General features: G+C 39.6%; 1 protein-coding gene across 1 annotated transcript in view; it reads left to right on the top strand.

Moving 5' to 3' along the window:
* LOC122939077 (XK-related protein 4-like) overlaps positions 1-9,097 on the top strand; it is a 260,217-nt gene extending 251,120 nt beyond the window's left edge. The window contains exon 3 of the mRNA XM_044295048.1: positions 8,151-9,097. Within this exon, the coding sequence (XP_044150983.1) occupies positions 8,151-9,097 (947 nt within the window). The remainder of the gene's footprint in view (positions 1-8,150) is intronic.
* The last annotated feature ends 2,999 nt before the right edge of the window (positions 9,098-12,096 follow it).

The raw sequence follows: 12,096 nt of genomic DNA, 5'->3' as shown, positions 1-12,096 counted from the left end.
TAATTAGGTGGTACATATGGCTGTGCTTGCTCCTCCTCCCATTGGTTGCTTGATGCACATGGAGGTTACTAGGAGCAGCACACCATATGTGCGGGGTCTGCGCTCCTGAACATAGAAGCCCAACGGCTTAGGTAGGTTTAGCGTAGGACCCGCCTGACCTGAGACCACCTTGACGCTTGGTGGCGGGCTTAGATGTGTTTTGATCAAAATATATCGACTAAGTGTCTCAGACATTATCATATCAGAGTGAGGATTTAGTCTATATATAGTGCTTGCATCTGCTTTAATAAGTGCATTATTATCTTGTTTCTGTGGTTTTCTTCGGTTGCATGTATGTGCCTAGTCCAGAGCTGTGAGTGGCACTCTGCAGAAAAAGATCCAAATGGGCCTATTGCTTTTATATGGCCGGCCACAGCCCCTTTATTCTAATGATCAGTGTGGACCCCCAAGGATCACACCTCCTTCATTCCGGACATGGCACTGCATGTTACCTGTTGTAATGGGAAACGCAAAAAATGTAGAGAAGGCTGCGCTGGCACAGAGCACGGCCTTCTCTTCAACCAGCTGATTGGATGCCGGGTGTCAGACCGCCACTGATCTGATAATGATGACCTATTCAGAGAATTGGTCATCAATATTAAAAGCCCGGACAACCCCTTAAATATAACTCTGCATTAATTGTTCCAGCTATTGTCATGTACTATATAATGCCTAATTTTTCTTTTTTATATCATTCATGGCATAACCCCTTTACGCCTTTCCCGACTGCCCCACATAAATTACATTGGTGGTTGGGCATGTAAAAAAGGCGCTTGCGAGCAGAGTGGGCGCCATAGTGGTCGGGTGCCTGGAACTAATGTATACAATCGATGATAACATTGATTGCATACATTTAACCCCTCAGATGCCGATGTCAAATGGGACCACGGCATCTGGAAGGTTAAAGACCAGGAGCACGCTCTCTGGCCATATACCAGCTCCCCTAGAGAGAATCGGTGGTGCCGGATGGTGTGTGCGGCAGCCTCTGTTATCAGGAGTGATACAAGGCTGCCGCACATTAGTTCCTATGGAGTCTGTCTGTGGCAGGGCCCCACAGGAGCATATTGTAAGTCTAATAAACGAACAGTGAGATGCCTGCCTCTGTGCTGAAGGCTACAAAGGGACAATATTTTATTTTCAGTAGCACAGTACAGCCATAATGAAAAAATACATCATTTTTTTTATTGTTTTCTTTGAAAATTTATAAAATAAAATATCCCTTTCTGATGGACGTGTCCCCTTAAATGACATACAATGCAAACATTGGCAACATAACAGTCCGCTTGATGTAATGTGGTCATAGTACATACAAAGTGTTCCTAGGCCCATATTATAGTTTCGCTGTACTGGCAGGATGAGAAGTCCTCTGGGTACATTCTTGAAGTAGTGGGTTACTAGTTAAATGTACAAGGAGAAGGCAGAAGTTTAATTCACCCAATGCCAGCAACGTGGCAGCTGGTCAATGCAGCCATTTTCAAGCATTCTGTAGCATGGCTGTAAATAATCCTCTTTTATGTTTGTATGGAAACTTTCCTCTAGACCAGCACTCCAGCTGCTGGGAGACTACAACTCCCAGCATGCACACTTAACTTGGCTGTTCTTGTAACTCCCACCGAAGTGAAAGTAGGATTCTGGGAGTTGTAGTTTCAGAACAAGTAGTGTGCCGGAGGTTGCTGATCCCTGCTCACATTGGGAAAACGCAACATAAAACTGATATGGAAAAGGTCTTAGTTATATTATTGACAGTAATTGTAGCAACCAGTGTCAGGCAGCAGCTGCCAAGGCTAATAAGATCTGGGATGCATCAAAGGGTTATAGGTGCCCGTGATGAGAACATAGTCCTTCCACTTTACAAATCACTAGTCAGACCACACATGGAGTACTGTGTACAGTTTTGGGCTCCTGTGAACAAGGCAGACATTCAGTTTATTTCCTCTGCGTCTGGAGGAAATAAGGTTTGTACACAGAAATACATCCAGGCCCCTCTTGAATTCCTTTATTGTACTCACCATCACCACCTCCTCAGGCAGAGAGTTCCATAGTCTCACTGCTCTTACCGTAAAGAATCCTCTTCTATATTTGTGTACAAACCTTCTTTCCTCCAGATGCAGAGGATGTCCCCTCGTCACAGTCACAGTCCTGGGGATAAATAGATGATGGGATAGATCTCTGTACTGACCCCTGATATATTTATACATGGTTATTAGATCTCCCCTCAGTCGTCTTTTTTCTAAAGTGAATAACCCTAATTCTGATCATCTTTCAGGGTACGTAGTCCACCCATTCCAGTTATTACTTTAGTAGCTCTCCACTTAACCCTCTCCAGCTCTGCTATGTCTGCCTTGTTCACAGGAGCCCAGAACTGTACACAGTACTCCATGTGTGGTCTGACTATGTTTACATCATATATTTGGGTAAACAATAAGCTCCGAAAAAAGAAATTCACCCACAGTCCCGGCTTCAATTACTACTCACTAATTGGCTCTAATCCAGAAAACAATGTGGATCAATAACCATTGTGTGTGTCAATAGATTATCAGTCCTTCTAATTATAGTTGCAGAAGTGTTGGTCTTTGAAGGATCTTGAAATGTTCAGATAACCAGGGCCGAAATGAATCAAACGTTTTGTTCTGCATCTTCTGAAAATGACCCCTGTGCAGAACGTGTACCAAAAAGCTTGGAAATTACAGCAAAACAAGAACTTTATCATTTCCAGTTCACAGACGTTGTTGTCACATTGTCATTTTTATGTATCACTATATGGATACATTTTACCGCACTTCATTGGACACAGACCTAGGTGAATGTACACAGTGAGGTACAATGTGCACAGATATACAGCAAAATCTCAGGGAGGGGTGCATCAGTAAATCTGCACCGTGGTCTCCTCATTCTCATGATCAGTAGGAGTCCCACAGTGAATGAATATTCTAGCGATATTTCACTTTATAAGCTTATTTTGTATTTTATTTTAGATATATTGGAACCATAGGAAAATGGATGCAGAAATATACATATGCTTTAAATTCTCTGTCAGTGTGCGTAGTGTTAGCAGTTGTAGCACGCATTTGTAGTTTATTTCTTTAGTATAAATTAATATTGTGTTCAGAACAATGATGAGTCAAAGGAACAAACATCAAAACTAAACATTTTCACATGCAAATAAATTAATAAAAGTAGATAAAGTGAATTTCAGTTTGCTTGGGAGTGGGACATCTTTACTCTGTAACATTTGGAAATTTCATTGTCTGGCAGAAAACAGATATTACATTATTTTGATATTACCATAACCTTCCAGAATCTAACATCCTCTAGAAATCAATAGTCTAACAAACTGTGCTAGATGAAAAGAATGAGGAATATTTGAAAGGCAATTTATTCTGTTATGTTATGGTATTTAAGAATTCTGTGAGGCACTTGTGTATAAGTTATGTGTGAAGCACTTGTGTATAAGTTATGTGTGAGGCACTTGTGTATAAGTTATGTGTGAGGCACTTGTGTATAAGTTATGTGTGAGGCAGTTGTGTATAAGTTATGTGTGAGGCACTTGTGTATAAGTTATGTGTGAGGCACTTGTGTATAAGTTATGTGTGAGGCACTTGTGTATAAGTTATGTGTGAGGCACTTGTGTGTAAGTTATGTGTGAAGCACTTGTGTATAAGTTATGTGTGAGGCAGTTGTGTATAAGTTATGTGTGAGGCACTTGTGTATAAGTTATGTGTGAGGCACTTGTGTATAAATTATGTGTGAGGCACTTGTGTATAAGTTATGTGTGAGGCACTTGTGTATAAGTTATGTGTGAGGCACTTGTGTATAAGTTATGTGTGAAGCACTTGTGTATAAGTTATGTGTGAGGCACTTGTGTGTAAGTTATGTGTGAGGCACTTGTATATAAGTTATGTGTGAGGCACTTGTATATAAGTTATGTGTGAGGCACTTGTGTGTAAGTTATGTGTGAAGCACTTGTGTATAAGTTATGTGTGAGTCACTTGTGTATAAGTTATGTGTGGGGCACTTGTGTATAAGTTATGTGTGAGGCACTTGTGTATAAGTTATGTGTGAGGCACTTGTGTATAAGTTATGTGTGAGGCACTTGTGTATAAGTTATGTGTGGGGCACTTGTGTATAAGTTATGTGTGAGTCACTTGTGTATAAGTTATGTGTGAGGCACTTGTGTATAAGTTATGTGTGAGGCACTTGTGTATAAGTTATGTGTGGGGCATTTGTGTATAAGTTATGTGTGAGGCACTTGTGTATAAGTTATGTGTGAGGCACTTGTGTATAAGTTATGTGTGAGGCACTTGTGTATAAGTTATGTGTGGGGCACTTGTGTATAAGTTATGTGTGAGTCACTTGTGTATAAGTTATGTGTGAGGCACTTGTGTATAAGTTATGTGTGGGGCACTTGTGTATAAGTTATGTGTGAGGCACTTGTGTATAAGTTATGTGTGAGGCACTTGTGTATAAGTTATGTGTGGGGCACTTGTGTATAAGTTATGTGTGAGGCACTTGTGTATAAGTTATGTGTGAGGTACTTGTGTATAAGTTATGTGTGAGGCACTTGTGTATAAGTTATGTGTGAGGCACTTGTGTATAAGTTATGTGTGAGGTACTTGTGTATAAGTTATGTGTGAGGCACTTGTATATAAGTTATGTGTGAGGCACTTGTGTATAAGTTATGTGTGAGGCAGTTGTGTATAAGTTATGTGTGAGGCACTTGTATATAAGTTATGTGTGAGGCACTTGTGTATAAGTTATGTGTAAGGCACTTGTGTATAAGTTATGTGTGAAGCACTTGTGTATAAGTTATGTGTGAGGCACTTGTGTATAAGTTATGTGTGAGGCACTTGTGTATAAGTTATGTGTGAAGCACTTGTGTATAAGTTATGTGTGAGGCACTTGTGTATAAGTTATGTGTGAAGCACTTGTGTATAAGTTATGTGTGAGGCACTTGTGTGTAAGTTATGTGTGAAGCACTTGTGTATAAGTTATGTGTGAGTCACTTGTGTATAAGTTATGTGTGGGGCACTTGTGTATAAGTTATGTGTGAGGCACTTGTGTATAAGTTATGTGTGAGGCACTTGTGTATAAGTTATGTGTGAGGCACTTGTGTATAAGTTATGTGTGAGGCACTTGTGTATAAGTTATGTGTGAGGTACTTGTGTATAAGTTATGTGTGAGGCACTTGTATATAAGTTATGTGTGAGGCACTTGTGTATAAGTTATGTGTGAGGCAGTTGTGTATAAGTTATGTGTGAACACTTGTGTATAAGTTTTGTGTAAAACACTTGTGTATAAGTTATGTGTGAGGCACTTGTGTATAAGTTTTGTGTGAAACACTTGTGTATAAGTTATGTGTGAGGCACTTGTGTATAAGTTATGTGTGAAGCACTTGTGTATAAGTTATATGTGAGGCAGTTGTGTATAAGTTATGTGTGAGGCACTTGTGTATAAGTTATATGTGAAGCACTTGTATAAAAGTTATTTGTGAAGCACTTGTGTATCAGTTATGTGTGAAACACTTGTGTATATGTTATGTATGAAGCACTTGTGTATGTTGTGTGTGAAGCACTTGTGTATAAGTTATATGTGAAGCGCTTGTGTATAAGTTATGTGTGAGGCACTTGTATATAAGTTAAGTGAGGCACTTGTGTATAAGTTATGTGTGAGGCACTTGTGTATAAGTTATGTGTGAGGCACTTGTGTATAAGTTATGTGTAAGGCACTTGTGTATAAGTTATGTGTGAGGCACTTGTATATAAGTTATGTGTGAGGCACTTGTGTATAAGTTATGTGTGAGGCACTTGTGTTTAAGTTATGTGTGAAGCACTTGTGTATAAGTTATGTGTGGGGCACTTGTGTGTAAGTTATGTGTGAAGCACTTGTGTATAAGTTATGTGTGAGGCACTTGTATATAAGTTATGTGTGAGGCACTTGTGTGTAAGTTATGTGTGAAGCACTTGTGTATAAGTTATGTGTGAGTCACTTGTGTATAAGTTATGTGTGGGGCACTTGTGTATAAGTTATGTGTGAGGCACTTGTGTATAAGTTATGTGTGAGGCACTTGTGTATAAGTTATGTGTGAGGCACTTGTGTATAAGTTATGTGTGAGGCACTTGTGTATAAGTTATGTGTGGGGCACTTGTGTATAAGTTATGTGTGAGGCACTTGTGTATAAGTTATGTGTGAGGTACTTGTGTATAAGTTATGTGTGAGGCACTTGTGTATAAGTTATGTGTGAGGCACTTGTGTATAAGTTATGTGTGAGGTACTTGTGTATAAGTTATGTGTGAGGCACTTGTATATAAGTTATGTGTGAGGCACTTGTGTATAAGTTATGTGTGAGGCAGTTGTGTATAAGTTATGTGTGAGGCACTTGTATATAAGTTATGTGTGAGGCACTTGTGTATAAGTTATGTGTAAGGCACTTGTGTATAAGTTATGTGTGAAGCACTTGTGTATAAGTTATGTGTGAGGCACTTGTGTATAAGTTATGTGTGAGGCACTTGTGTATAAGTTATGTGTGAAGCACTTGTGTATAAGTTATGTGTGAGGCACTTGTGTATAAGTTATGTGTGAAGCACTTGTGTATAAGTTATGTGTGAGGCACTTGTGTGTAAGTTATGTGTGAAGCACTTGTGTATAAGTATGTGTGAGTCACTTGTGTATAAGTTATGTGTGGGGCACTTGTGTATAAGTTATGTGTGAGGCACTTGTGTATAAGTTATGTGTGAGGCACTTGTGTATAAGTTATGTGTGAGGCACTTGTGTATAAGTTATGTGTGAGGCACTTGTGTATAAGTTATGTGTGAGGTACTTGTGTATAAGTTATGTGTGAGGCACTTGTATATAAGTTATGTGTGAGGCACTTGTGTATAAGTTATGTGTGAGGCAGTTGTGTATAAGTTATGTGTGAACACTTGTGTATAAGTTTTGTGTGAACACTTGTGTATAAGTTTTGTGTAAAACACTTGTGTATAAGTTATGTGTGAGGCACTTGTGTATAAGTTTTGTGTGAAACACTTGTGTATAAGTTATGTGTGAGGCACTTGTGTATAAGTTATGTGTGAAGCACTTGTGTATAAGTTATATGTGAGGCAGTTGTGTATAAGTTATATGTGAAGCACTTGTGTATCAGTTATGTGTGAAACACTTGTGTATATGTTATGTATGAAGCACTTGTGTATGTTGTGTGTGAAGCACTTGTGTATAAGTTATATGTGAAGCGCTTGTGTATAAGTTATGTGTGAGGCACTTGTATATAAGTTAAGTGAGGCACTTGTGTATAAGTTATGTGTGAGGCACTTGTGTATAAGTTATGTGTGAGGCACTTGTGTATAAGTTATGTGTAAGGCACTTGTGTATAAGTTATGTGTGAGGCACTTGTGTATAAGTTATGTGTGAGGCACTTGTGTATAAGTTATGTGTGAAGCACTTGTGTATAAGTTATGTGTGAAGCACTTGTGTATAAGTTATGTGTGAAGCACTTGTGTATAAGTTATGTGTGAGGCACTTGTGTATAAGTTATGTGTGAGGCACTTGTGTATAAGTTATGTGTGAGGCACTTGTGTATAAGTTATATGTGAAGCACTTGTATATAAGTTATATGTGAAGCACTTGTATAAAAGTTATTTGTGAAGCACTTGTGTATCAGTTATGTGTGAAACACTTGTGTATGTTGTGTGTGAAGCACTTGTGTATAAGTTATATGTGAAGCACTTGTGTATGTTGTGTAAAAGTTATGTGTGATGATGAAGTAAAGGGAATATCTCGCAACTGAAGCATCTTGTAACAGATAGTAAATTACAAATTAGTTTTCCATGCTGAATTACATTAAAATAACATTTAATCTTGGGACAACCCCTTTAAATGCTTGGTCTTCCATAGTGCCTCCTTTAGTAGGGGTGACTGATGTGTCTTGGGTCACAGCACAGTTTGCACGCCCCTGTGGCTGCCGCTGGTGAAAGGTTAAATAAATTGAGAGCTCCATTGAGTTAATGAGGTTGACAGTCTACAGTAGTAGTAGTGTTTTATTTAACCTCAGAAATTTCTGTATCTTAGATGTTTCAGTATCTGCTGTGTTTCTTAACCTTCTTTTGTTCACGTTTTAGGTCTAACCGCTGCCGCCTCCCTTGTATCCTTGGCTTGGGCCCTGGCGTCATACCAGAAGGCATTACGGGATTCAAGAGATGACAAGAAGCCCATCAGTTACATAGCAGTGATCATCCAGTTCTGTTGGCATTTCTTTACCATCGCAGCAAGAGTTATAACATTTGCTCTCTTTGCCTCAGTTTTCCAACTCTATTTTGGAATATTTATCGTTCTTCACTGGTGCATCATGACCTTCTGGATTGTGCATTGTGAAACGGAATTCTGTATAACTAAATGGGAGGAGATTGTGTTCGACATGGTGGTCGGAATAATTTATATCTTTAGCTGGTTTAACGTCAAGGAAGGAAGGACACGGTGCAGGCTGTTTATTTATTACTTTGTCATCCTTCTGGAGAACACTGCCTTGAGTACCCTGTGGTATATAAATAAGACCCCCAAATTCCTGGATGCATTTGCTATCCCAGCACTGTGTGTAGTGTTTAGCAGCTTTTTAACTGGTATTGTTTTTATGCTCATGTACTATGCCTTCTTTCATCCTAATGGACCTAGATTTGGGCAGTCACCAAGCTGTGCTTGTGAAGACCCTGTAACTGCCTTTCCCTTGCCCCCTGAAGTGGCTTCGAGCACTCTAAGATCTATGTCCAATAACCGGAGTGTTACCAGTGACCGAGATCAAAAATTCTCCGAAAGAGACGGCTGCATGCCAGTTTTTCAGGTGAGGCCAATAGCCCCTTCAACTCCATCCTCAAGGCCTCCAAGGATTGAAGAATCTGTTATTAAAATTGACCTGTTTAGAAACAGGTATCCAGCTTGGGAAAGACACGTTTTGGACAGAAGTCTACGTAAGGCAATTTTAGCTTTTGAATGTTCACCTTCTCCCCCTCGGTTGCAGTATAAAGACGATGCACTTATTCAGGAACGTCTGGAGTATGAAACAACGTTGTAACAACAAAAAGAGGATCGAACAGCAAACAAACGGGGACCTTAAAAAGTTGCAAATGTAATCCGAACAGCACTTTGGTGGCTAGGAGTCAATTGCATAGTCTCTACCAGAACTGATCTACAAGCCATGGCTAATGATGTCATGGAGACCATTTTAAGTGGCTATTCATCATGATTATCAGTCTTTTAATATTATGATAAGTGAAGAACAATTGCTGATGGTGCATTCCCTGACGGTTGAATAGGTGAATTTCAACAGTATGTAAAGAGAACATGAAAACCAAGGGCAGTAAATCTAGGTAGTGTAGGCAATGTGTTGTCTAGTAATGTGTTAACGAGCCTTCATATAGGTATCATAAATGTCTTAAGAATTGTAACGTCTACAAGATGCTTTATGTAAAACCTCAAAGAAGTTATCATAGGACAACCGGCAACCTCTGTGCTTCAGGTCTTTGCACGCCAAAGTTACATGTGGAAACAGTACGATAGATGTCCCACCTAGGGTGTGTTTTTTAAATCCCGTATTCTACAGTAAGTGCAATAAAAATTGGTAGCAAATGCCCACAGTTAAATTTAAAGGTTCAAGTGCTTTATCAAAAGCATAGCCCTGTGTCATAAGTCATCTCTATGTGGTCTATTAAATATAACTCTAGTTGATCAAGTGTACCAGCAGATGTGGTGAACAGCAATGTAGTTGGTTAAGTTGTCGTTGTGGGAAGAATAAATGATAAAACCTTTGATGCCATAAAAGACGTGAAATGATAATCATGATGATATACCCAGTCGGCAAACAAAACTTGTGTAGACTAAATGTGTAAAATGTTAGTGGAACTTTTTAAGGCGAAAAAAAGCAATTAGTTCATTGTACTATACAGAGGATGAGATTCAGGACTCTGAATGCATGGCTCCATGTGATTTATGCAGGTATGATAACTACACAGAAATGAACTGAAGCCGTACCCTCCTAGTGCCAAACATTGCATAGTGTATATGATTGCTCTTGTTGCCTGATGAACACAGAACATGTGGCATGATGAGCCGTACAAGAGTATGAAGCCAGAAGGTGTATATCAGTTCTCCATATGTACAGACAGCTCACCTTTTGTATCTATAACCGAGAAAAATGATGACTTTTAGAGCCTTCTGGGTCGTCTACTAGTAAGTATACACAGTGGCGTAGAATAAATTACATTTGTGGAAGATCATACTGGTCCTAGTCCAGACTTGTTTCCATATTAATAGAGAACCACACAAACATTTGTAAGACAGTGGTTTCTTGCTGCAATTCTTTAGGTTCGGCCTACACAAAAAATATCATAAAAAGAGTATATAACAAATGGTGCTTTTAGTTGTAAGGGCAAGATGCAATCTCATTGCAAAACCGCAGAGTTGATTCTCATTTTTACTGGTTTACTCAAGGTATTATTTTTATGGACTGTGGGGTTTTCATATCACCCTACAACCTATATCCATAGATCAACTGTGTTAATGCAGGTTGGTAGAGCCGAAGTCTGGTCTAACACCTCGTCAGTAGAGTTACTGGTTAGAGAGGCAGATTCTTCAATCAGACGTTATACGCGGTACACTGAGGATGATCAGATCAATGGCTACAGCCAACCTCATATTAATGGAATGCTTTCTCTGGCGCTCGGCACTTTGCAATGCTGATCATTTTTGGTTAACGGTTCATACTTTGAGGTCACAAACTAACTGAAAGCATTCACGTAACAGTATACAAACATAGCAGATAAAAAATACATCGGATCCATTCAGGTTCATGCAGTATTCACCAAGAGGTGCTGTACCTTAAATGGGTAGGGGTCTATGTGATGTTTGTGTGAATTCATACCTTGCAACTGTGAAATGATCAAGTAGTCTAATGTAATGTTAAATAGGATTGTTCAATGTATGCGGTCTGTCCCCATGGTCAAATACAGACAAAAACTTCCAAAACTTCTGCTGCTCAACTACATTTCCCATGATATTCAAGTCAACAGCATAAGTGGTAAGGGTTCTTAGGGCAGACAATAGGCTAGATTATATTTGGTGGTATGTGGCGCATCCACCTTTTCAATCCTAACGTTGATTAGATGGCACTTCTTTCTTTATTTCTTTATTTTAGATTTTTGATGTCACATCCGATCCCCTTCCACCAAAGTCAGTCTACTTGTATGTTCACATACACTCCCATTCCATAGGATGGCTGCACATGGAGGTGACCAAACAGGTCATCATGCCTCCTCCATTGGAACACAGTTCACCTTCCATCTACACAGGTGCTTAGACAGCTAGTGTTTAGTGGAGGAGTGATGCTGAGGTGTTCGGTGACATACCCCTCCATCTTTAGCCATCTTATGGGTTGGAGCACCATCCAAATGGCACAGTAGACTGTCTGAGTTGAGGGAGGGAGAAGGCATGACTAATAATCCCAGATATTGAAATAAAGAAGTATGAGTAAGTGCCATATAATTGACATTAGGATTGAAAGGGATAAAGTTGCCATGCCCTTGAGGAAATAACATCTTCTTATTTGTTCCTTTGGGCAGCAAAGACAGTTTTACTATTAGACAGCTTTGATAATTTAGGCCCAGTGTTCAGTTTTAAGTAGTCTTAAAATCAGAACTTGAAGAGCTAGACTTGAACGTTTACACAGGACTTAAAATTGTCTAGGATTTTTATATCGATAAGCCATCAATATGTGATCGGCGGATGTCTGATACTCCACACCCCTGCCAATCAGCTCTTCCACAGTAGCTCCGGCGCCATAAGTTAGCGCCAGAACTGCACAGCTCTGTTCATTGTGTAGGAGATGGGGAGATGTGCACTGCAGTAACCATCCGCTACACAATGGACGGAGCTGTGAAGTTACGGCTCCCACTTCCTGATCCAAAGCTAATTCGGAACAGCTGATCAACAGGGGTGTGGGTTGTTGGATCCCCACAGATCAGGTATTGATGGCCTATCTTGAGATAGGCCATCGGTATAAAATTAATGGACAACACC

Source organism: Bufo gargarizans, chromosome 5, assembly GCF_014858855.1.
Source record: "Bufo gargarizans isolate SCDJY-AF-19 chromosome 5, ASM1485885v1, whole genome shotgun sequence".
In the NCBI taxonomy this organism is placed as follows: Eukaryota; Metazoa; Chordata; class Amphibia; order Anura; family Bufonidae; genus Bufo; species Bufo gargarizans.
This window is presented reverse-complemented; position numbering and strand designations above follow the sequence as displayed.